This window comes from Panthera onca, chromosome D3 (assembly GCF_046562875.1).
Source record: "Panthera onca isolate mPanOnc1 chromosome D3, mPanOnc1 haplotype 2, whole genome shotgun sequence".
Lineage (NCBI taxonomy): Eukaryota > Metazoa > Chordata > Mammalia > Carnivora > Felidae > Panthera > Panthera onca.
Window position 1 is genome coordinate 5,927,899 of NC_138350.1, and position 25,841 is coordinate 5,953,739.

Below are 25,841 nucleotides of genomic sequence, written 5' to 3' on the forward strand. Positions count from 1 at the left end.
CTCTTGCTCCATTCTTTGCATTTCACATGTGATTTCTTCCAAGGAGGATGATCTTAAATCCATCCGCCATAATCTCGCCATCAATTCTGCCTTTCTAACAATGGTTCAGTTCAAATGTAAATTGCTGCATTCACTGATTCTCACAGATTCTGTCAAAGTAAATCGTTACATATCTATAACTTTGTTTTTATTTCACATATTTTTAAAAAACGAGGAATCCTCATCAACATCTACCTCCAAGGGCGGGGCCATTTAGGGTTATTTTTTTTGTTTCTTTTGTTAGCCCATAGAGGCTCCACTAGAGCAGGAGCTTCTCTATTTTACTCACTCTTCATCCTCAAGTTCTGGACCTGTACCAGGCACATTGAACGGAGTAAATAAATGTTATTGAATGAATGAGTCATTGAACTAGAGAAACCACCGAAAGCCGCAACAGAGTAATCTAAATCAGTCTAATGATTAGCTCGTTTTTCATGAAAAAGTGCAACAAGCCCAATAAACTGAAGCAGTTTGTCCAAGATCACAAAGGTAATCTGTGGCACAACTAGAGAGTCCCTTCTTCTTTTGTTGCAATTTAGCACGCACACCAGAACCCGTGATGAGACAAGCGTCGCGCTCTGATTTTTCAGCCTCAGATGCATCACACGGACAACATAACACTGTTTTAACACATTCTGATCTAGCCAGGCTTTCGGCACGCTTGAAAAGGACCAATCCCAGCATGCAATGCAAACAATGAGTTAACAGTCGCTTAGAAACCACATGTCCCAGCATGCCACGCTCCCGAGCAACCTCGGAAGTGACTCTGAGAGACGCCACTGTACTCTGGGAGTTGTAGTCTCTCGGGACTGGCCCGCCCTTTGTGCAGCTTCGCGGCCTGTGTTTGGAGAAAACCCTACCGGGTGGCTAAGCGCGGCCCGGAGCCCCAGCGAGCGGTGCCGCCCTACAACCTTCGCCCCCGGTCCGGCGGCCGGCTCCGCCTCTTCTCGACTCTTTCCCACAGCCCAAGATGGCGGCGGAGGTGGATTTTGGCGACCTAGAGCTGTTCGAGGCGTTTGACCACCCAGAGGAATCCATTCCGAAGCCCGTTCACACTCGCTTCAAGGACGACGACGGCGACGAGGAGGACGAGAATGGGGTCGGCGACGCGGAGCTGCGGGAGCGGCTTCGGCAGTGCGAGGAAACCATCGAGCAGCTCCGCGCCGAGAATATCCTTCCCGCTCGCTGGGCCCGGTCACCGGCGTGCGGTGGGCGGCGAGCCCTGGAAGGCGCGGGCGGAAATTCCAGGGGGGCCAGAATTCCGAATAATCTCCCTGAGGGCTGAGAGTCGAGGGTTCGCTTGCGTAAGCAGCACCGGGGGCCTCGGCGCCAGCCTCTCCTCTTCTGGGTTCCGTGTCCTGGACTTCACTCGCTCTTCCCGTCCCCCAAGCTGGAGCTGGTGTTTAGGGCTTTTTTTCAGACTGCTGCATTACAGACTGGTTACCGCTTCTCTCCTCTTCTCGAAAGTCGTCATCCGATTTTATTTTTGGCGGCCAAGCTTAAGTTCATGCAGTCATGCTGTAGTTGTGTATTAGGAGGTAACCGGATTACTCAGCCCCTTAGCGTGGGTCTGTTTTTTCGGGCGGGGCAGAAGCTAGTGGTCCTAGGATGTAGAGTTGGGGGTTCAAGGATGTGAGGCATGCACAGAGACATGGTTAATTGCCTGATTAAGATTGGGGATTCATTTTAAAGTTCTTCGACTTTTCCGTGGTGAAGGTGCCGTCGCAAAGGTTTGGGAAAAACGCGCCAAGTTTCCGTTTGCCTTCGTTACATGATTACAGCTTTTCTGGCAAGATTTGCCAGTATGTTTATTTATATTCTTACAGGTGGGTTTTTTTTTTTTTTTTTTTTAATTCTATGCCGATGATTTCAGTTCAATTGAAACCCTGAAAGCGGCTGGTAAATCATTTTTGAAGTTGTTTTTTTTTTTTTTTTAATGTTTGTTTATTTTTGACAGAGTGTGAGCGGGTGAGGGGCAGAGAGGGAGGGAGACACAAAATCCAAAACATGCTCCAGGCTCTGAGCTGTCAGCACAGAGCCCCCTGCGGGGCTGGAACTCGCGAACTGTGACATCACGACCTGAGCTAAGTCGGTCACTTAAACAACTGAGCCACCCAGGCGCCCCCTTCTTTTTTGAAGGGTTTTGAAGTCCGATTTTTTTGTTTCGTGATGCTTTTTCCCCTCTGCGTTTTTATATGTAAAACTTCGAAATACAGAGAAGTTGAAAGGACTGTACTGTGAACATCCATAGTTTCCATCCTAGAGTTTTCCTTCCTTAGCAGGTTGTTTTACTGTACTTACTTTGTCGCTTATCATGCTGCTCTTTCTTAAGTGAATTGCTGTTTAACTTCTGATGGGGTGCGGTTGTTTGAATAACATTTTTGGTTCGGTCTGTTAGGTCTGTCAGTGGCTTTTGAACTATATGACCTTGTTGGAAGAGATGAAAAAACTATTTTAATGTTGGGGGTTAAATGCCTATCCCTGCAACTGAACAGGAGCTGGGTTAAGTGTGTCATTCTCGAGATTATTTGCAGGTCTTTTGATATTAACATTCTGACGCCAAAAGTGAGAGTGAGTAGTTAAAGTTTATGTTATTTATGATGTTGTTTGATGAGGGCTTGTATTCCTTAACGAGTAATAACATCAAGAACTTAAAAGAAAATTGAACATTCTGACTCGACCGAGGTATGAGATATTGCAATTACACTATTGTTGTCTTTTATTTTTTTATCCTGTTGTTAATATTTAGCTATAATTTCTTTGTAAAAGGAGTATTTAGGATTTTTGTATTATTTTTCAGTGTACTCCGAAGAAATCAGTAATGATGCTTTATTTTTAATTTAATTTCTGGGGATAAAATTTGAAATCTCACAACTGCATTGAATTTTTAACGAATTTGTTATTTTGGGGGGATGTTAACTGGATTTATTGCGGTGGTCATTTCACAACATATACAAATACCGAGTCATGTTATATACCTGAATAACTTTTTTTTTTTAAGATTTGGATCTTTCTTTCTTTCTTTCTTTCTTTTTTTTTTTTTTTTTTTGGAGAGAGAGAGAGAGAGAAAGAAAGACAGTAGGCACAAGTGATCGAGGGGCAGAGAGAGAGAAGTGGGACTCATGTTTTACCCGCAGTGGGGCTCGAGCTCACCCCAAGCTGGTGCTCACGTTCAACCGAAGCGGGCCTCGAGCTCACCCAGTATGGAACTCGAACTCATGAACTGTGAGATCGTGCCCTGAGCCGAAGTCAGATGCTTAACGACTGAGCCACCCAGGCGCTCACCTGAATAACTTTTAAGCTGATTTAATGGGTAAAAATATTTGTGAAGCACATCCAAAAAATTTTGACTTAATGTTTCAAACAAGCCGGTTTGCCGAGCTAGCCGTTCTTACTCCACAAACGTTTCTGGGACGTCAGTTAAGATTACAGTATTGCTGCAGCTGAAAATTTACTTATGCAGTTAAAGTATGTTCATAAATAGGAATGATGCATGATTTCATTTTAGAAAGAGACATAAGTGTGCTTTTGAAGAAAGTACAGTGAGTAGGTTTGCATTCAGACCTCTGACTTTAGCAGATAGAAGATTAAATGCTGGTGTCTCTTAAAAAAATTTAACAGGTCAGTAAATCTAAAATATTTGTCTAAGTACATATTTATCATGGGGAATCATGTTGTCAAGTTTCACAATTTGGGGTGCCTTGATGCAATGGTACATGCACTTTTTTGTTTCTGGTACCAGCTGAAGTAACCGGCTACATTGGTGACTAAAGGTTTAAAATTTCAGAATTCAGATGTATTTTGGAAAGCTCCCCATGCCCTACCTTCCTCCCTCTATGTGAGCACACTTTGTGGATCTAAACTCGCTGTTGCTTTGATATTAAATGTGTTGAATATCACTGGGATTCCTCGAAAATCATAATTTAAAAAAAAATTTTAAGTTTATTTTGAGAGAGAGAGAGAGAGCACATGTGGGGTAGGGGCAGAGAGAGGAGAGAGAGAGAATTCCAAGCAGGCTCCATGCTGTCAGCGCAGAGCCCGATGAAGGGCTCGAACTCACAAACTGTGAGATCATGACAGTTGGGATCAAGAGTCAGATGTTTAACTGACTGAGCCACCCAGGTGCCTGAAAATCATAATTTTTTAAATATTTTTTAATGTTTATTTAAAAATTTTTTTAAATATTCATTTTTGATTGTGAGAGACAGAGTGTGAGCAGGGGAGGGGCAGAGAACGAGGGAGACACAGAATCTGAAGCAGGCTTCAGGCTTTGAGCTGTCAGCACAGAGCCCCGTGTGGGGCTCGAACTCACGGACCAGGAGGTCATGACCTGAGCTGAAGTTGGGCATTTAATAGACTAAACCACCCAGGCGCCCCTAATGTTTATTCATTTTTGAGAGAGGGTGTGAGTGAGCGAGGGAGGGGCAGAGAGAGAAAGGGACAGAGGATCTGAAGCGGGCTGGCTCTCTGCTGGCTGCAGAAAACCCAGTGTGGGGCTTGAACTCAGGAACTGTGAGATCATGACCTGAGCTGAAGTCGGACACAACCAACTGAGCCACCCAGGTGCCCCATTTGTTTTTAATATTCAAAGATAGGTAAGCACACTTTAGAGTTGATAATTTAAACAAATATTTATTTACAAAAGGGTTATAATCACCTGAGTTTAAATGATTATAGCATCATAGGCTTTGCCAATACACAAGGCAAGCATTAGTATCCTAAAAAAGGAATAAATTAAAATTTTTCTTTTAGAATTTGTGCTCTTCGTGATGTCATACTGATAAAGCATGCTACAGAAAACTTAGAAACAAAAAGAAATAAAATTATTTAGATAAATTTTGTACCCCAAGTCTCTTGGTTTAATCCTTATTTTTGGAACTGTCATGATCAGAAGTTTCCTTTTTGTCTGGTAAATATTATTTTTTGCTTTATATTATGAAAAATTTCAAATGTATGGAAAAGGAACAGTGCAATTAACACTCACGTTTTCATCACTTAGATTTAACAGTTAATATTTTGCCATATTTGCTTCTCATCACATATATACATTGTACTCTAAATATTTCAACATGTAACTTTTTAGAAACAAGACTTTTTCATGCATAATCACAACACAACTATCACAGTAACTGGTATGATTTTCTTAATAACATTCCCAGCTTAGTCCATATTCATATTTCCCCAACTGAATGTCTTTATAGCTGATTGTGCTTGGACTCCAGTCAAGGAGTTATGCAATTGTGTGTGGTTTTTAAAAACCATCATGTATTCTTAAAAAGAGAAATTCATGCAAATTCAAGCAAACTTCTGAACTTCTTCATATTTTACTTTTGTTTCTTGATCTGAGCAATTCCAAATATAGACTGATTTATTTCACATGCTGCGCAGGTAAAGGAATAGGAGGCAGGTGGGCAGAGGAGGAATCTGAGAGTCAGCTGGTCCAGATTACCACCGGGACATTGGATATTGTGCATTGTGCAGATTTTACAGCCAGAGCCACATCCTCTCTTTCACTCTCTTTTTTTTTTTTTTTTTGGCAGTAATTGAAAATCAAATCCAGGAACAAGAACAATATACTTTTTACATTTCTGCTTTAGAATCCGGGATTTGGAATAATGGAATGTGCTCTGCCCTCGAAGAGGCTGAAGTGTTTCCTTGTATATTACTAAGCTAAATTCACTCTGATTTTTTAGAAATATATTCTTATAACCTGCTGGTTTATTCCGACCCTCCCTTACCCCGGCTTGTAAAGAAATGATCCATTAGATAAATGTTTTGGTTGAAAACTGGAAGATTAAGCGTAGTTTTAATTTTTTTGTGAAATATTTAAAAAACTTTTTTTAAAGGTTTTATTTTTGGGGAGAGAGAGAGCAGGAGCAAGGGAGGGGCAAAGAGAAAATCTCAAGCAGGCTCCACGCTCAGCACAGAGCCCAATGTGGGGCTCAATCCCACAACCCTGGGATCATGACCTGAGCTGAAATCAAGAGTCGGATGCTCAACCGACTGAGCCATCCACGCACTCCGTTTTTGTGAAATATTTTTTAAAATATGTAAGGGATATCTCTGTGTAAAACCATTAAACTAGGTAAAATTTGATGAACACTTGGATTTTTCTTGAGAAAACCAGAGTTATTGGTGGTTCTTGATCTTATTTGTAAAATATTCTATAATCTTTGGTACTTAAGAATTACAAAAGTTACGTGTTTATATATACATGTACGCATTTTACTCTGATATCTTCTAAGACTGTTTTAATTTCTGTTTTAGTGGAATATTGGTGAACGATACTAAGTTAGATGGACCTTTATTACAGATTCTCTTTATGAACAATGTTATTTCAAAGTAAGTAACTTTCTCCTTTCTACATATAATGAGTTAATGTGTTAATGAAACAACATCTTCCGTTAGTATGCTGTATTTATTTGTACTTATTCCATTTTCATTCTTTTACTTAAAATTTAGGGAATCGTGGGGCTTTTTTGTTTTCTGGTTTTGTTTTTTTGAGAGAGAGAGAGAGAGAGGGCACAAGGGAATGAGGGGCAGAGAGAAAGAATCCCACTCAGGTTCTACACCATCAACGTGGACCCTGAAGCAGGGCTCGAGCTCACCCCATGTGGGGTTCAAACTCATGAACCAGGAGACCATGACCTCAGCCAACTGAACCATCCAGGCACTCTAAGAGCAAGGACATTAGAGTCTATAAACATGAATTTGAATCTGGGCCCTAACTTTGTACATATGTGAGCCTGGGCAGGTCACAACCTGTCTGCATATCAGTTTCCTCACTGGAAAACAGATGCTAATAGTAACCACTTCGTAGGTAGTTAAGTGAGTACCTATAAGAGCCCAATAGCCTCTAATAAAAATAACAACTGGTACCACACCGATAAGTAATGTTAGTCGTTTCTCCCCCAGAATCAGATAACTGGGTTTACCCTGTTGGTTGTCTTCAAAGCTTACCCACATAATTTTGTGTTTGGGTGAATGTGCGAAAGAGAATTAGAGCTTTGCAGACCTTCCAGCATGATTGGGTCTAGGGTGACTCAGTGTATTCCTCCAGTGCTTGCCAGAACGTTCTGAAATGTTTTGAGACTTTGCCCTGTCCCTTCCGCAGAGCGTGGTCGTAGACATTTCAGACAGTTGCTTGCCCCTCTCCTGAGTCACTGAATCATAATCGTTATCTTGCATACTAGGCAAGGTAAAGAAGGTAACAGCATATGTTAGTTAGAGTGTTAGCTGTGTGGCAGGCCCATCACCTACCTATCTCTGCCTAGGTGGAACCTGCCGCTCTCAGGGGTGGGGACGCTGGATGGTGAGGGTGGCAGTAGCAAGGTGCTGGGCACAGCTGGGCGTGAGCACTGTCATCATCATTGGATTTGAATCCGCGTCCACTCTAGCTCATGGCAATCTCATTTCTGCACCATGTGTCTGCCATTTTGCCTGCAGAGATCTTGGAGTGTCAGAGCTAAAGAGACCTGAAAGATCAAGTCTGGTGAAGAGCAAGATGGCTGCCCCACTGCGGCCAAGCTGGGTTCCGCGGGCCCCTCCTGAACCGAGCGTTAACAAATAGTTGATGAAAGCGGTTCTTGACCTGGGAAGCTGGAGAAAGTAGACCTCAGTAGTTTCTCTGCTTCATTTTGTGTTTCCATTGCATTGTGGTGTTTTGGGTTTTTTTTTGTTTTTTTCCCAGTTTAACATTTATATAGTATTTCCTTCTGTGTGGATAGGGAGTCTCTGGGAGGAAGATAGGAAGAATGTACTGGCTGTCTTTTCATTGCAGAGAAGGTGGCTGGGGCACAGACCAGGAAGGAAGCTTTTCATTATGTAACCCCTTTACTTCTTTTGGATTTTGAACCATGTTTTATATAGATTATGTATTCAAAATTTAAATATGTAAAATTTATAAATAAAATCCATTTATTCTCAGCACAAATATTTGCCACCGTTACATGCCTAGCACTACCTTAGGTTCCCATAATCATTATGTTAACTCGGCAACAATGTATATTTCTTTTTCTGAGGAATAGGTTCCTGAGTGTTACAGAATCAGTGATTTGATAAACCTCTGAAAATCAAGTTAACGGCATTTACTCCTGACATCTTCTAATAATGCATAAGATTTCAGTCTATTCAGTGTCTCACTCTGCATTCTGACTGTTGTGTCCTCTCATGCAGGCAATACCATCAAGAAATAGAGGAATTTGTGTCAAATTTAGTAAAAAGATTTGAGGAACAGCAGAAAAATGATGTGGAAAAGACTTCCTTTAATCTTTTGCCCCAGGTATTTCAAACTTAAGAGACTTTAAGATTAACAGGTTATGCTTTTCACTGCCGTCTGTTAGGCCACAGGGATCCTCTTGTACCCTCGTGAAAATGACTAAGTGCAACCACTGTGTCCTACACCTGAAACTAATATAACATTGTATGTCAAGTACAACTAAAAAAAGAAAAAACAGGATTGTTAAAACTGTTCACCTCCCATCCTTCAACTGGGCTTCCTTCATTGGTCTGACCAGTACAGCCACAGGCGATTCCTTTGTATTGTGGCTCCTTTTCTCGGGGGAGTCCTAGACCTGGCTACACTCAAAATTAGTCTTTTACCCGCCCCCCCCCCCCATTTCCTCACTTGGACACGTGGTTTGAGGCAGAAAATTAATTTTAAGGCAGAAAAAAAAAATCTGTATTTCTGGAGTTTATAAAAGATGAATTATTTTTCTCTAAAACCAACAGGTTTACCTGCTATCCTATTTTCCCCTCTGCTTATTGGAAAAAATCAATAGCGTGCCCAAAGAAATCTGAGAAATTTCACTACGTGAATATCAGAACGTGAATTTATATATTTTTTTTTTTTTAAATGTTTTTATTTATTTTTTTTGAAGGAGAGAGAGAGACAGCATGAGTGGGGGAGGAACAGAGAGAGAGGGAGACACAGAATTCGAGGCAGGCTCCAGGCTCTAAGCTGTCAGCACAGAGCCCGATGCGGGGCTCAAACTCACGAACTGTGAGATCATGACCTGAGCCGAAGTCGGATGCTTAACCGACTGAGCCACCCAGGCGCCCCTAATGTCTATTTATTCTTGAGACAGAGACAGAGCGTGAACAGGGGAGGGACAGAGAGAGAGGGAGACACAGAATCTGAAACAGGCTCCAGGCTCTGAGCTGTCAGCATAGAGCCCGACGTGGGGCTTGAACCCACGAACTGTGAGATCATGACCTGAGCCGAAGTTGGACGCTTAACGACTGAGCCACCCAGGCGCCCCGTGAATTTATATTTTAAAAAATCAGAATTATGATTTCTGGGCTTTTTTTTTTTTTTTTTTAATTAAAAGTTACGGTAAGTAGAGTCTGTCAAATAAGGGTTGTTAGCTGTGTATCCTGAGAATTGGGAGAACAGAGAATTCTGAGTAATTAAATTTTTATCACCTTGAGTTTTTACATCTCTTACACAATTTTTAAAGATTTAAGAAACAAAATACATTTAACAATAAGAACCATACAAGGAGTTTTGATTCAAGGAGCACTTCAGAATTTTGTAGTGGAGGGAGGTCTATGAGAGTTCTATCATCAGTATTGACCACTAATGTAAAATCATAAATGTTTTAGTCTTTCTGGTTATCTGGTTTTAAGATCGTCTACTTTGTCAATTTCAGCGTTGAGAGTTTAAATATTTAATTCGTTCAATTTAATACATGAATTAATACTCCGTAACACAAAAGTCATAGTCTACACTAATGCTTCAGAAGGCGCTGTCTTTTGTATCTTTTGTAATTTTTAAATTCTCCCTCTTGTGAAATTTATTTCACAAACCTCCCTAGCTTTCATACTTACCGTAATTGTGACAGTGTTGAATTCAGAACTTTATATACCTTAGTGGTATGTATTAGAAAATAAAGGGGTGTGTTTAAATTTCTAATATTTGAAATTTGAACTAGTTAAAAATTGGTTACCTTCTATAACTGTTTTTCTTTGTGTTAGCCATCTAGTGTTATGCTAGAAGAGGACCATAAAGTGGAAGAATCGTGTGCCATTAAAAACAACAAGGAAGCTTTTAGTGTAAGTTTGGACATTTTAGTTTTGAATCCTGCAAAAACATGTTTTCTATCCTGTGTCATTTGGGTGGCATTGAAATGATAAGGTGGCATAGCCATGTGTCATCAGATGATCACCACCCTTTCATGAAACTGTTACAAGCAACAGTTTAGGCTTCAGCCTCTAGATGATATGGTTCACTTTCTAATAATTACCGGATACGCGATAGACAGACGTTGGAGGACTTTATTTTTGTCCTGGCGAACTTTTTTTGCACGTGCGTTTCATGAACGCGGATGATGATCTGGAGCGCGTGCTTGTTGCACGTACAGATGGGGAAGGATAAGTAAGCAATGTAACAGATGGCAGATAGGAGATTAAAAATGTTGACAACCTCAAATGGCGGGTGAAAAATCGAAGAGGCATAACAGGGATGAGCCTACCCTTAGGCCTTTTGGTACCTGTGCGGAATTCCACCGTGTCAGTGCGATGTCGCGGTGTGATTTTGCAACTTTGGTTTTTTTAAGATGATGATGAAATCCCGGATTCTGTTCGAGGCAGACTAGTTTTCATGTGTAGGGAGTGACGTGCCCCATTGACCTACCACAATCTTAAGGACGTGGGGCCGCTGGGACCGTGAAGGGCCCACAGCCTTACTGCAGAGATTGACGGGGGATAGCGTGTCTCTGCAGATGTGATCGAGGCGTCATGTTAGATCACTCTGTGTGGTGCCGGGCGGGAGGACCGGGACCAGCCACTGCGTGGACCGCAAGCAGGCACAGTGCAACTCAGCCTTCAGTGCAAACTTCTGTCAGAGATGTGAATACGAAGTGGTCGGACTCGTTTAAGAAAAGCGAATTCCACGTTACCCAAAGAAGTCAAAGACTGAGATGCTATCAAAGCGCTTTAAAGAAAGAATTTGAACTATGTAACTCTTCATGTCCCTTCTAAACTCTAGGGTTCTGGGCTAGAGAGTGGTACCTGCCTGGAAAGTGGGACTATTGTGTATTATTAATTTACTTCTTTAATAAATACTAATAAATACAGAATGTTCTCTTGTCAGGGACCCTTCTGGGTTCCAGAGACAGCAACGAAAAAAAAGGGCAAAGTCTCTGCTCTCATTGAATTACATTCTAGTGGGGCAAGAAACTAGGTGAGGCTAAGGACTTAGAGGGTAACTGTGGGGCATTTGGTTTGTATGGTGAGTAGATAGCGACAGCCTCTCTGAGCTGATAACAGAATAAATTGAGGGAGTGAGCCATCAGGCGGTGAAGAGTATTCCAGACTCCAGGCAGTAGGAACAGTGAGTGGAAAGCCCTGGGGCAGAAGGGCACACTGACGTGTTGCTCACTATTTACCAGGTACTGTTCGAAGCTCATTACAGATATGCTCGTGAAGGTACTACTAGTATTCTCTTTTTACAGATGAGGAAACAGATGTGGAGAGCTAAGTAACTTGCCCTGAGTCCCTTAGCTCGTAAGTGACAAAGCCAGGGCGTGAATCCAGGCCTTCTGATTCTGGAGCAGATCGAAATCTTTATATTGCCTCCTAAGCAACAGTAAGGGCTTTGGGTGTTACTCTGAGATGAGAAGTCCCTGGAGGATTTTAAGTAGAAATGTGACATGATACGACTTGAATTTTTAAAAGAGCTGGCTTCTCTGTGGAGAAAAGTGTGTAGCTGGTTACATGTGGAAGCTGGAAACTGGCTAAGTGACTCTGTTGATCTCAGGTGAGAGAAGATGGCAGGTCAGTCTAGAAGACCAGGGCTGGACGTGAGCAGTGGTTAGAAGCTGGATCTACCTTGAAGGTAGAACTGACCAAATGTGTTGACGAATTGGACGCATAGAACACAAAAGCGAGGGAGTCGTCAAAATGATGCGCGTTTTTGGTCTGAGCAGCTAGAATGAGGTCCTTCCCTTTCCTGTGATGGGAAAAGCTGGTGGGAGGCGCAGCTTTGGAGTGGAATGGGAATCTGGTTCAGTTTTAAATAGGTGAGTCTGCATGTCCTGGAAACCTGTCTGTTGGCACTTGAATCTACAAGATTGGAGTTGAGGCAGACCCGGATATTTGGGGTGGGCCTGGACGAATCACCTCAAGAGTGCAGGTAGAGAGGGGGACTGGACCGAGTCTCACAGAAGATGGAGAGATGAGAAGGATTGGTCAGCAAGGTAGGAAGAACACTGAGAGAATGGTGTCCCGGAAGCCAGAAGAAGTGGCTGACCTGTGTCCGTCGTTGCTGACAGGTTAAGGTGAAGACTGAGCCGTCCACTGAATTTGGCTGCATGGGGCCCATGGGGGAGCTTAGCACCATGAAGGAGGCAGAAGCCTTTCTGGAGATGTTCAAGAGAGAATGGCAGGGCCATCTGAGGAAAAAAGTGGGGGTGCTGGTTTAGAGGAAAAGAGATTAAATCAACGCCATCTAAATGCAACATGTGAACCTTAAGTTCTTGCTTGGAAAAAAAATAAAGCCTAGAAAAGGCATCTTGGGACCAGTTGGGAGAACTGAGTACAGAATGGATATAGATGGTGTTACGAATTTATTAACTTTCTAAGGTGTGACAGTGGTATTGTGGCTTGTAGGAGAATGTTCTTGTGCTCAGAAGACCCATCCTGAAGTGTTTAGGGATGAAGCGTCACGAAAATAGTCTGTCGCTGGTTATGTGTAGAAGCTGGAAGCCGGTTAGGAAGTTACCATATTAATCTCAGGCGAGAGACAATAATGGCTTAGACTAAGATGATGGTGGTGGCTTGCTCTCTCCCGGTGGCTCAGCAAAAAGTAAGTGTGCGCGTGTACCTGTGTGTGTGTGTGTGTGTGCGTGTGGGTGCACGTAAGGTATCCACAATTGTTGGATCTAAGAGAGTAAGTACATACCTGGGTGTTCACTGTAGCATTTTCTCGACTTTTCTGTATGAATTCCTCCCCGCCCCCGAATTGGAGAGGAAGGAAAAGAGTGAGCGGGAGGGGAAGGAAATAGTAAATACTTTTCTGCATTGTCTTGCTGCCAAGGGAAGCGAGGAGACGGGTGATTGAAGTCTGAGGAGAGTGCAGCTGACGGTCACCATCTCCTGGAGAGGGAAACTGTGACCTCGGCGACACAGGGGCATTTAAAGATGGAGCTTTTTACCTGCACCTCCAAGTCTGGCTCCTTTAGGGAGTTGAGTATGACTTCTAATCATTTCCTCCAAAATTAAAGCGTTAAAACAATTAATCATAGTATTTAATGTCTTTTTTTCCTGCTTAAATAGCAATATTTTTTGACTTGTTTTCTGCAGGTTGTAGGAAGTGTCCTGTATTTTACTAATTTTTGCCTTGATAAATTGGGGCAACCGCTTCTAAATGAAAACCCTCAGCTTACCGAAGGATGGGAAATACCTAAGTATCCTACATAGTGAATGAAGATCTTTTATGCATCTTGCCATTAAGTTCACCTTTTAAAAAAATTTACCAAATTTTGCAGACTATGATAACTGTTCCTTAATAAAATTCACTAAAGGTACCAGCAAGTCTTCAGCCACATTGTTTCTCTAGAAGGGCAAGAAATACAAGTAAAGGCAAAAAGGTTTGTGTGGGGAGTTGTTTTTGTTTCCTTCTTCTTTTTAAAACTTTTTTAACCAAAACCATAAACTCTTTTAGCTTGAAAAATTAATATTCTTTATTGCTGGCTTACTATAAAGAAGTTATAGATTGAGCTAGAATTTTAATATGTAGACATATTAAATGTTTAAATTAGTCATCTGTTTATTGGAATTCATTGGTTCACGCCTGATATGCTTGGGTGGGTGGAAAGTGTCATTGTTGCTGTCAGTTTGGTTGCTGTCTTATAACCATCTGCCCCTTCCTGAGTCACCTAAAGGAAATACAATCTGTTTGCCTCGGTTCTTCTGTTATTAACCACTGACAAAACCCAGAGGTGACAGATTAGTTGGGAACATAAGGGTTCTTGGTTAAAAGACTCGGATAAAAGTACTGTTTGTTTAAACCACTGAGTACAGGAGGTGAAAGCGTACTCACTGTTGCAGATGTTTGTAATCTGTGATCTGCGTGCTTTCTTTCTCTCTGATACACTTTGCTGTCATGATTGTATTGATTTGCTTTTATGTCTAATTTACATTATGCAAATCTTTGTTTTTTGACCAAATAGGCCAAAGCCTCACTGTTTCAATTGTGGTTCTGAAGAACATCAAATGAAAGATTGCCCAATGGTAAATTTTTCTCCTATAAAAAAAAAAAATCTTTGAATTAGAGCTTTCTAATGTTTTCAGCACATTTCTGGCATTGTGTGAGATGAAGAAGCTAGCTGCGATAACTTTCTTTCGGTCCTTGAATTTGAAAGCTTTTCAAGTTTGTACTTAAATTTTAAGACATTGGATTTTTAAAACTGATAACTCGTTACAGTATTCTGTATTTGAGATGAATGACATATGAGAGTTAATTTTTAGAGTTGATTGTAAAAACTTGATTTTAGGTTAAGATAATAGGTGATAAGAAATTAAAATGACTGCTTCTCTTCCTTGCTGTATTTTTCTAATATTTACACTGTCTTTTATACTTGTTACACATTAAAACTGGAATAGTCTGTTTGCTTGACCTGAAACAGAGTGTTTAGTTTTATTTAATTTCTGAAGTACTTCTAAACTGCTCGTTACCATTTTTCTCAACTGCGTTATGCTCCAGCCTCGGAATGCTGCTCGGATAAGTGAAAAAAGAAAAGCGTATCTGGACGCCTGCAGTGAGACAAACAGTCAGAATTTTCAGCAGCGATACCACGCGGAAGAGGTGGAGGAGAGATTTGGAAGATTCAAGCCGGGAGTCATTAGGTACCTCTGTCATTTTAGTGGAGAACGTCATTTCGGCTTCATCAGTATTTGGAACGTTCTGTGTATCCAGAGGGTGATGGTCAGTGTGATCCGGAGGGCGGTGGTCGGTGTGTAGGTCTGCTCTGGCAGCGCCTAGATAATGCGCATCTGTTCGTTCAGAAACTTTCACTGCAATCTCAACCGTGTATCTGTTAAGCACCGGGTCACTGTGTGGAACCTATGACACGGAGTTGTTTTAACACATCGGGGACGGTATGTGTTTTAATCCAAACAAGAATACGGTATTTTCTTATTCCTCTTTTGTTTTTACATAGCGAGGAACTTCAGGATGCATTGGGCGTGACAGACAAGAGCCTTCCGCCTTTTATATATCGAATGCGCCAGCTGGGGTACCCGCCGGGGTGGCTCAAGGAGGCCGAGCTGGAGGGCTCCGGGCTTGCGCTCTATGATGGGAAAGGTATAGTACGTGAAGTTAGATAAGTCGGCCCAAATGTTATTGTGAGAGAGAGAGAGAGTGTGTGTGTGTGTGTGTGTGCGCGCGTGCACGTGCACGTGTGTGTAATGAGAGAGCTACAGTAATATCTGATAGGAATGGCTGGCTTGATCAGTGTGTGCTGAGGGAACTAAAAACTATCACAATGGTGTTTCCTTCGTTTTACAAAGAAGGAACTAAAACCTCAAGAATTACCAGATGGTTGGTTATCTGGACCTGCTCCAGATATTTGACTATGCAGGCCAAAGAATCAGCTCTCCAGCTGGTCCTCGTAAGCTCTTGCCTTGCTCGGAAGTGGTAACAGAAATCTATTCATCAGTGAATGCCAGGAGACCTAAAATACAGGATACATAAATCCTCTCGTAATCTAGAACCCCTCTCTTAGGTATCTGCTGTAGAGGAATAATCACACATGTGCACAAGGAAAATATGTGTATGTGTTTTTGTAGCATTGAATATGATAGTGAGAAATTGAAAGCAACATTAAGGCTCTAAAGAAGAATGGCTAACTAAACCGTGGTAGATCTGGGCTGTGGGATCTCTGTGGTAACTAAGGAGGAGAGTGCATCTGTGAGCTGACATGACAAACTCTCTGTGCAATGCTGAGTTTCTGCCCAACATACCTATCATGTCATTCAGAGAATCCCACTTGGATGAAACAGTGCTCTATGTTTTTTCTGAGGACTGATTTATAAGTGTTTTGGTTTTTTTTTTAATGTCTCTTTATTTTTGAGAGAGAGAAAGAGGGAGTCAGAGCATGAGTGGGGAGGGGCAGAGAGAGAGGGAAACACGGAATCTGAAGCGGGCTCCAGGCTCTGAGCTGTCAGCACAGACCTTGATGCAGGGCTCAAACCCACGAACCGTGAGATCATGACCTGAGCCGAAGTCAGACGCTTAACCGAGTCATCCAGGCACCCCAAAAGTATTTTTTTAAATGTTTATTTTGAGAGAGAGAGAGAGAGCATTAGCAGGTAGCAGAGAGAGGGGGGACAGAGGATCCGTAGCAGGCTCCTGGCTGACAGCAGAGAACCTGATGTGAGGCTCGAACTCACAAACTGGGAGATCATGACCTGAGCCGAAGTTGGACATTTAACTGACTGAGGCACCCTCCAGTTAGATTTTCGATTCAGACTCATTGAAGCCTTTCCTGACCACCTTATTTAAGTATATCTCTCATTGGCCTGCCAGTCTTTTATCACTGGACCCTGTCTGTTTCTTTCATGCCCTATATATTTATTTCTCTGTTCTATTTCTCTACTTCTATTTTCCTAGCTAGACAGTCAGGTTTGTAATTGCTAAAACCATTCATATTTTATTCACCAGTATATCCCCTGGCATATAGCACGGTACCCGCAATGTGGTAGATGTTAAATAAATACTTTTTAAAAAAGTCTTCACCCATACAGCAGACTCAACAGTGGTTCCCCCCGGGGAAAAAAAGAGGATTGGCCTTGAGATTATAGTTTATCTCTAATCCCCTAAATCTTTTAAAAATGAAAATATTTCTCTATATTACCTAGATATTTAAAAATATTTTTATTTTTTATTTTATTTTTAAAAAATTTTTTTTAACTTTTTTTTTTTTAATGTTTATTTATTTTTGAGAGAGAGAGAGAGTCAGAGCACAAGCAGGGGAGGGGCAAAGAGAGAGGGAGACATAGAATCCAAACTAGGTCCAGGCTCTGAACTGTCAGCATAGAGCCTGACGTGGGGCTCAAACTCACGAATGGTGAGATCGACCTGAGCCGAAATCGGGTGCTCAACCGACTGAGCCACCCAGGCGCCCCTAAAAACATTTTTAAAAATTCACCAAGCTACTCCTTTTCAGTTAGTGCCAAAGAGGTATTTAGGACAGCCCTTTTAATATATCCCCAAGTCATGCAGGCATTCAAGTTTTCTGTAGGTGCTTGAATTTCTGTTGTTTTCTCAAGTAGTCTCTCTTTTTTAGTTTGTTTGATTAGAGATTCTTTGGATAAACGTTGTGGATGGTTGAAGTCTTTTGGATGTATTTCAATTGGCTGAGCCATCCTAAGCCTTTTTTAATCTATAGATACCCTTCCTTGTTTTTAACAAAGCCGCATTTTGTCCTTTCGGGTTTTCGAGATTTTGCTGATGCATCTCTGTGGTGTGTTATTTTAGCATGTTCCTCTGTCCCTGTCTTTATTGTGATGGAATCAGTCACTGGTGGTCGTTGCCTATCTATACTTGCTAATGATGGGTTGCAAAATGGTTATATACTCATTCTTTTAATACTTCTTATTAGCTAGAATACTTCTATAAAGAGAAACTTCTCATAAACCGTTTCATTACCTTACGTATATAGACACCATAGGACCAGCAAAATAAACGTATGATTTACTTAGTAGTTTTCAAGATAGTAAAGTGTTTCCCAAGTATCCTTCTCTCATCTGTAAAGTGGTTTTGTAAAGTAGTACATACCTCTTAAGGTTGTGATGAAGATTACCAGAGTTAATACTTACAGGCCATTTAAAACATAATCTGGTACATAATAAGACTTAGAGAAATGTTTGTTAAATGAAGACATCAGAATAGAGCATCAGGCAGGTCATTGGGTCAGCACACACTAGACTTCTAAGAAACCCATGGAAGAACCCAGGTTTCCAAGATTTTCAGTATTCATTTACTATCAAAGTATTCTCTCCACATTGTTTAAAAGTTTCTAATCTAAACATTGTGATTGAAGCCATTCTCAGAATAATTATTCTCAGAATAATTCTGTTGCCTTGAATATAAGTACTTTCCTAGTGTACTTTTGGTCCGGAGAGGGATTTATATTGGCATCTAGCAATGTTAACCTTCTGATGGTCTCTGACAGATGGTGCTGATGGGGAAGCAGAAGCTGGAGAAGCACAACAGAATAAAAGTGTCACTTACGATCTCTCGAAATTGGTAAACTACCCAGGTTTTAATATATCTACTCCCAGAGGAATTCCAGATGTAAGTATACCGTGTTTTCATTCTTATGGGATATGACATTATTGTAAGGATTGTTAAGAATTGTTAGCTTATAAAAAAAAAAAAAAAGGATCGTTAGCTTATGTAGCAGTTACTGTGACATGAAGAAGTAAATGTGTCACTTGTTCAGCTTTGTAACTTCCTATACGTTGTCTAGAATTTTAAGTGATACCTTGTGTTCATTCAAAAATTTTTTTTTCTGATTTATGCCCTACGAAAAGGAGTTAAAATGATTAAATTCTGTAAATCTAAAACTGTTCTAAAATTATGCTTTAAAAACATGGGATGGTTCTGAGGCAGTATTGTAAGTTGTTTGGAATTACTTGGAAAGTAAATTTATGCCTTTAATAAATCTAAGTTAATATAACTCCTTTTCCTATCCTATAATTCCTTTTCCGCTTTTTTCATTCCAAAGTAAAATTTCTCATTCCATATGAGAATGGTTTCTGCATTTACTTAATCTTTTCCAACTTTCATCTTCTATTTCAAGACTCAACAATGACCTGTTGTGGTGATGGTGTGGTTGTATTTTAAGTTTATTTATTTATATCGTGAGAGAGCGAGAGCGCGCCTGTGTGCGTGCCCAAGCCTGGGAGGGGCAGAGGAAGGAGTGCAAGAATCCCAAGCAGGCTTTGCACTGTCAGCGAAGAGCCTGACACAGGGCTCGAACTCGTGAACCATGAGGTCATGACCTGAGCCAAAGTCAGTTGCATAAACCGACTGAGCCACCTAGGCGTCTGGTGTGGTGGTTGCATAAAAAAATGCATTTTTAGGTGTCCGTAGAAACTGGGAAGCAAAGAAACCAAAGGTCCGAACTTAGAGTCTAGTGAACAGATATGAAGACAAGTGTGTAATTAATTAAGAGCCAAACTGCATGGCACAAACCATCAGTGCCTCTGGAAATGGTCCTAGTACCAGCCGACCTCAGAGTCCTCTGGGAAGTGCTCGGTAGAAGTATGCCTTTTTTTTTGTTTTAATTTTTCTATTATTATTATTATTATTATTATATTTTTAAAGTTTATTTTGAGAGAGAGAGCAAGAGAGAGAGAAAATCCCAAGCAGCACTGTACCAGCATCACTGAGCCTGACATGGGGCTCAAACTCACAAGCTGCAAGATCATGACCTGAACCAAGATCAAGAGTCAGACATTTAACCAACTGAGCTACCAAGGCATCCCTTTTTCAGTTTGTTTATTTTTGAGGGGGGGAAGAGGGGCAGAGAGAGAGAGGGAATCTGACGTGGACTTGAACCCGTGAACTATGAGATGACCTCCGCCAAAGTTGGACGCTCAACTGACTGAGCCACCCACGCGTGCCCTTTTTTTTTTTTTTTTTAATTTTAGAGAGAGTGGGTGTGACTAGGGAAAGGGATAGAGAGAGGGCGAGGGAATCTTAAGCAGGCTCCACACTCAGTGCAGAGCCCAACACGGGGCTCGATCCTACAACCCGGGATCATGACCTGAGCTGAAATCAAGAGCCGATCGTTCAACCAACTGAGCCACCCAGGCACCCCGGAAATGCACATTCTTGAGTCCCACCCTTAGACTTAACTGACTTGACCCTGGAATCTGGAGGTTTGACAGGAGCCCCAAATGAGTCTTCTTGAGAACCCCTATTGCACGTGCTCATAGAGATGAGAGAGAAGGAAGGGATGTTGAACCTTAAAGATGAATGCCGGGTTTGGAAAGGGAAAGAACAGAAGCTGGAAAGTGGTAGGAGAGGTGAGCCTTGAGGGGCCCTGTAAGCCGGGCCAGTGCGTGCAAGGACGGGGAGAGGGAGGCCGGGAGAGAGTCCGCTCGTCACTGCGTACAGCTTCTGCTTGTAGTGGGTGGAACCTTTTGGGGCCAAGTGATTTTGTCAAGTAAGCTTTTAGTGTTCGCTTCTGATCATGTTGCCGGCAGGGTTGGGTGGCTGGGTTTTTTGTTTTGTTTTGTTTTTCCTTCAGTGCACCATCCTTTTCGTTAATTCCCCAGAAAAGGAAATGTAATTTGAGACCTCCATTTTACAGAATGTCAAAGTATGATGTTTTCCAAATACAGGCTTGTTTTTTTTCCTTGTCTTCTCACCATTAGGAATGGAGGATGTTTGGGTCCATACCGATGCAGGCGTGTCAGCAGAAGGACGTGTTTGCCAATTACCTGACTTCTAACTTCCAAGCGGTAAATAGCTTCTCAGGGTGAGGTTGATAAAAATTGACTGCCTTTTGTTGGTGGACTTTTGTAACTCATCAGCGTCTTCTTGCTCTTTGGCTTTGCTTCGAAAGCACTCTGTGCCTTCTGATGCATCCAAAGGAAAAGGGCAGCTGCATTCACCATTTACCTACGCTTTGCTCCACATTGGTTTTCTGCGGGGTGGAAGGGAAGGACTGGAGTCTCCTCCTTCTGCCCCGTTAACTTGTGCTTGGCTTGGCCCCTCCATCAGCCGAGCGTGAGGTCTGGCGGCAAGAGGTCTTCATCCCAGTCCAGCCCAAGCAGTCCAAAGAAGCAGAGGAAGGAGAGCAGCTCAGCAGCCTCCCCCGCGGACATGGAGCTCGACTCAGGTGGGTCTCCTCCTGCGGTCTCAATCTCACCGAGAAGGTAGAGGGATCGTGCACGCTCCTGAGTTCCAGGAGGAAGGCTGGGCCGGTTTGAGCACTAATGAAATGCTTTGATTCTGTCCTTGGAGATGAGAGTGACACCCCCTCGTACTGATAAAAGGTAAGGTGGGAGACAGCTTGGTGTGAGGGCCATGCCGGCCGGTTAACTGAGTTCCTGAGTCAGGCGATCCTTGCCGCCCAGTCCCAGTGGTCCTGATCCGGACCGGGCCCTCGGATGGGGGCAGGGCCCTGGGACAGGCGGTGGAGAGTGTCCCGCTTCGGCAGCTCTATCCCAAGAGGAGGAAGGGCAGAGCTGAGCCAGGCTTTCCCAGGGAAGAAGGACCATGAGGAATATCTGCCCTCCTGGAAATGCACAGTGGAACAAAGGACCTGCCCTCTGATACTCCTCTGGCTTTTTATTCTCTTAATCCTCTGGGCTTAACCATGGAAGTGGTGGCCATGCAGCACTGTGACAGCCCTTCTCAGCATGTCAGCAGTGGGTCAGGAGAGTCATGCACGCACCTTTCCGAGTCCCCCACCCCTAGAACTGTCCACGCTTCCTTTGGGCTTCCCCTTGGGACTGCTGGGGTGTAGTTTAGATGTTGCCCCCGGAAAGCTCTGGAATGAATCAGAACTTTATGTTAACTTGATAAATTCCAAAGCTGCTCTGAGTCCCAGACTGAAAACTCATTCCTTGCTCTACCTCCCATCCTAAAATATGACCAGCCACTTTGGTCCTTATAGCTGGCACATGTTTTGAAGTGAGGTTAAATGGCAACATTAAGATACAATGAATGTTGGGGCACCTGGGTGGCTCAGTCTGTCAAGTGTCCGACTCTTGGTTTTGGCTCAGGGCATGACCTCACAGTTCATGTGCAGGAGACCCGCATTGGGCTCTGCGCTGAATTTTCTCTCTTTCTCTTTCTCTGCCCCTCCTGCACACATGCTCGCTCGCTCTCTCCCTCTCTCAGAATAAATAAATAAACTTTAAAAAAAAGGAAAAAGAAGATAAAATGAATGTAGATACCTTAATAATAAATGCTATCTACTAATGTAAATTGCCCTGATTTGATTGTGAGGGATTCACCTGTCTTATTTTCAAATTCCCAGAGAAAATTTACAAGACCAGTGCTCTAACCCCTGAGCTATGGAGCCTCATCCTTACCAGAGAAAATTTAAAGGTCACAGATTAAATCCCCTTAAAATCCAAAATCAAAGCCCCCCAAACCATTTTCCCCAGTTTTTTACTTTGCTTAGTCTCAGCCATAGTTCTTTTTTTTTTTTTTTTTTTTAATTTTTTTAACGTTTTATTTATTTTTGAGACAGAGAGAGAGCATGAACGGGGGAGGGTCAGAGAGAGGGAGACACAGAATCCGAAACAGGCTCCAGGCTCTGAGCTGTCAGCACAGAGCCCGACGCAGGGCTCGAACTCACGGACCGCGAGATCATGACCTGAGCCAAAGTCGGCCGCTTAACCGACTGAGCCACCCAGGCGCCCCTCAGCCATAGGAGTTCTTGATGCCAGAGTTCACACGCCAGGCTTTTAGTACCTACAGCCTGACATCAGTGTCCATTCTCACTTTATTTTGCCCGAAGCAGTGCTCAAATACGAATCATGTGATTATGACCTGAGCTGAAATCTAAGGGTTGGATGCTTAACTGATTGAGCCACCCAGGCTCCCCCCACCCTTTTCTTAAGTATATTTTTTTGAATTTGCCTAATTTTTAAAACCTGTGCTGTTTTGGATACCTCTACTAGACCCTGAGGATAGGAAGATTCATGAGACACAACTGCCGCCCTTAGTTTCCACTCTGTGTGGAAACTGCGTCACCTAGGGAGTGCAGAGGTATAAACCCCATTTTAATATAAATGTGGTGACCTGTGGTGATCCATACAGAGTCCCAGAGCTGGTTACACGTATTTTAGTGTCAGAGGGGACAAACCAAGCAGCTGTGCTGGATGAGGTCATAGACCCCGATCAAGAAGGACTTTGAGCTGCGTCCGGAGGGATAAATTCAGGGATTTACCATGGAGATGAGCAGGGTGAGGACATTTGAGTCCATGGGAAATGCAGATGCAGACGCGTGAGACATCACGGCGCACTGGTCCAAAAGCAGAGTGACACCTGGGGTTTCAGCCTGGCAGAAGAAATAACGTGGTGCGAGGAGGCAAATTCGTGGTCATAGAGGGCCTTGTGAGGCACAGAGGAGATCAGATCAGCCTTTGTCCTGATGGAAAGCACTGAAGGTTTCTAACGAGGTGGGAAAGTTAATGGGCCCAGACTCATGCTTCACAAAGATAGTAGTTTGGAGAATGGATATAAGGAAGAGGAGTCCAAAGCACAGACGATGCCAGGATTCCTGAAATAAGGTCTTGGCTGCGACGGTCTGCCAGAGAGAGTAGGCCCCAGGGAGCCGAGGACTGGGGGCGGGGTGCAGAGGGAGACGAGGGCCTCTCTGGCGATTAGCAGGTTCCGTGTGGGCGACTTCAGCCAGATACCACTGGTGGCACCATAGTGGGAACAGCATGAAGGAGCGGAGTCCGGATTCGAGGAAAAGTTCGGATCTGTTACGTCTGGGACATACAGGTGGTGATGACCATTGACCCGTGAGCTACACGAACCCGCAGTTGAGGCAGGCAGGCAGGACCAGAGGTGCAGAACTGGGGAATAAGCCAGAGTGTACCCCACCCCGTCTCCTCCGTTTTGTCTCCTTCAGCAGCCCCGCCAGCAGCGTTTCCAGTCGTTGTCCCACCACACTTTCCCAGGAACCCCGTTCTGCAGCTCCCGCAGACAGCCTGGGGACCACTCGCGCCTCCGGCACGGAGGCCGACTCTCTGTCCCCTCACTCTGAAACGCTGCATGGGGCCAACGGGTGGATTTCCCGTTTCCTTCAAGCTCCTGGTGCCCGAAGAGCCTGTGGCGCTCCCTGCGGGCGTTCTTTCCAGGTGCTGGTGGTTATGGAGCCTCCAGGGCGTCCCCTCTCCAGCCGGTGATCTCTGGCCATTGACTCTCCGGGCACACCTGAGTTCAGACTCAGGTCTGAACTGCTGTGACAGCTGGAAGTATCACAACTTTTTTCTTTCAGATGCGGAGGTCCCTCACGGCTCTCCCAGCGGCGAAGCTTTCCAGTTTCAGCCACCGCCGCCCCCTGGCACTCCCCCTCCTCTGCCCCAGGGGACTCCGCCGCCCATCTTCACCCCTCCGCTCCCCAGGGGCACCCCGCCGCTGACTCCCAGCGACTCACCCCAGACCAGGACAGCGTCGGCAGCTGTGGATGAGGACTCACTGACCCTGGAAGAACTTGAAGAGCAGCAGAGGCGGATATGGGCGGCCCTCGAGCAGGCCGAGAGCGTGAACAGTGATTCCGATATTCCCGTGGACACACCTTTAACTGGGAATTCGGTTGCCTCTTCGCCTTGTCCAAATGAGCTAGACCTCCCTGTCCCAGAGGGAAAACCCTCTGAAAAGCAGATGCCTGATGAGCCCGAGGTACCAGACACTTGTACAGAAAAGTCGGAAGTTGAACATTCTCTGAGCCCAGACTCTGAGCCGACATTGCTTTGCCAGAAGGAAAAGGAAGAGTCTATTCAGATGGACTCTAAAGATGATGCCCTTCTTGATAACGGCAACGTTGTGTCGAACTGTGACATTAGTAATGGAGGCAGTCAGAAGCTCCTTCATGTGGACTCCAGTCCTTCGGCCACTAAAGTTCATAGTCCTGTACCTGACATGAGCAAGTTTGCAACTGGAATAACGCCATTTGAATTTGAGAACATGGCAGAATCCACTGGAATGTACCTCAGGATAAGAAACTTGTTAAAGAACTCGCCCCGAAACCAGCAGAAAAACAAAAAGGCTTCTGAATAACTCCTTGACATAGCGCCACGAGCTATTTAATTATCTATAACTTTGTGTTCTGTTCATTAGTACCAAATGGAGATGAGATTGTTTTCCTGTTTGTCCCTCCCGTGTTTAAAAATCTATCCAAGGCTTAATTGTGGCCTTAAGTCGGGCCTATTTTAAAGAACAGAAAGACCGGGCTTGCTGGTTTACTATGTTTTATTCTCATTGCTAAAAACTTGAGGGGACGGGATGTAAGTCCGAGCTGGTTTAGAGATAGTTCGTTAAGGTTTATACTACTTTTGGGTCGTGAGTGTCTGTCAGGAGTGATGGTTTTTATCTGTCTTTTGTACATTGATTTCCCTTTCTACATTTTGCTAATTATCCTGTATATAAGTTTAATATATCACTTTTTAAAAAGAAAAAAATTCTAACCATTTTAAATGCATATTTCAACTCTGACAACCAAATGAGAAAAATCAGGGATGAGCAGCTTTATCCCATTTGGGGTATTTTTGTAAGTGATTTACACACATCAATTTTAATAACACTTTTACTTTTTTTGTAACTTCATTCTTCATATAAGTTTGCTATACAGGTGCGTTCATCTTTGTGTACAAAGGTTTAATAAATTAGCTTTCATATACATAATCTAAGACTCTGAATACAAAAAAAGTGATTCACAGTTAGTGTACCCAACGTTGTAAGTTTGGAAGTAAATTATGTGGTTGCAAAAATTAGTGGTAGCAAAGAAAATCTAGGAAAATGCAAGTTTGAGTGTTTTCAGTGTTATTTCAGCCTTAACTATAGAGACAGCAAAATCTTTTAAAGTACTTATTTTGAAAAAAAAAGAAAAAGAGGGCAGCTAGCCTTTGTACAAAAATAACTTTCTAAATTTGAACCTTAAGATAATTAATGCTTAAAAATAAAAAAATAGACATAAACAAATTGCTTTTAATTGTCAGATATATAACATGGAGATGAATTATGGTTTTTTTTGTATTTAAATGGAATGCCATCACATTGTTACAGTCGCATCCCTGAAAATAAACATACAGCTGATCTTGAA

The 25,841-nt window shown here is 43.0% G+C and overlaps 1 protein-coding gene and 1 non-coding gene across 6 annotated transcripts; both read left to right on the top strand.

Moving 5' to 3' along the window:
• Window positions 1–648: 648 nt before the first annotated feature.
• Window positions 649–25,841, top strand: ZCCHC8 (zinc finger CCHC-type containing 8). 5 transcript variants are annotated; one of them, XM_081790651.1, is made up of 14 exons: window positions 649–1,208; window positions 2,682–2,724; window positions 6,307–6,381; window positions 8,215–8,320; window positions 10,015–10,092; window positions 13,342–13,445; window positions 13,563–13,628; window positions 14,211–14,271; window positions 14,744–14,886; window positions 15,201–15,343; window positions 18,216–18,337; window positions 20,428–20,514; window positions 20,777–20,894; window positions 24,018–25,841. In XM_081790651.1, the coding sequence occupies exons 1-14, from the start codon at window positions 1,010–1,012 to the stop codon at window positions 24,797–24,799; spliced, it is 2,127 nt and encodes a 708-aa protein (XP_081646777.1). In that variant the 5' UTR covers window positions 649–1,009; the 3' UTR covers window positions 24,800–25,841. The 5 variants fall into 5 exon arrangements, with proteins under 5 accessions (XP_081646777.1, XP_081646778.1, XP_078291993.2 ...); XM_081790652.1 differs by having other exon boundaries at window positions 1,024–1,207; window positions 2,686–2,724; XM_078435867.2 differs by lacking the exons at window positions 649–1,208; window positions 2,682–2,724 and adding exons at window positions 2,016–2,321; window positions 3,548–3,660.
• Window positions 7,047–7,181, top strand: LOC132666154 (small nucleolar RNA SNORA9). Its single transcript, XR_009604529.1, has one exon. It is a non-coding gene; the product is annotated as a small nucleolar RNA SNORA9 (small nucleolar RNA).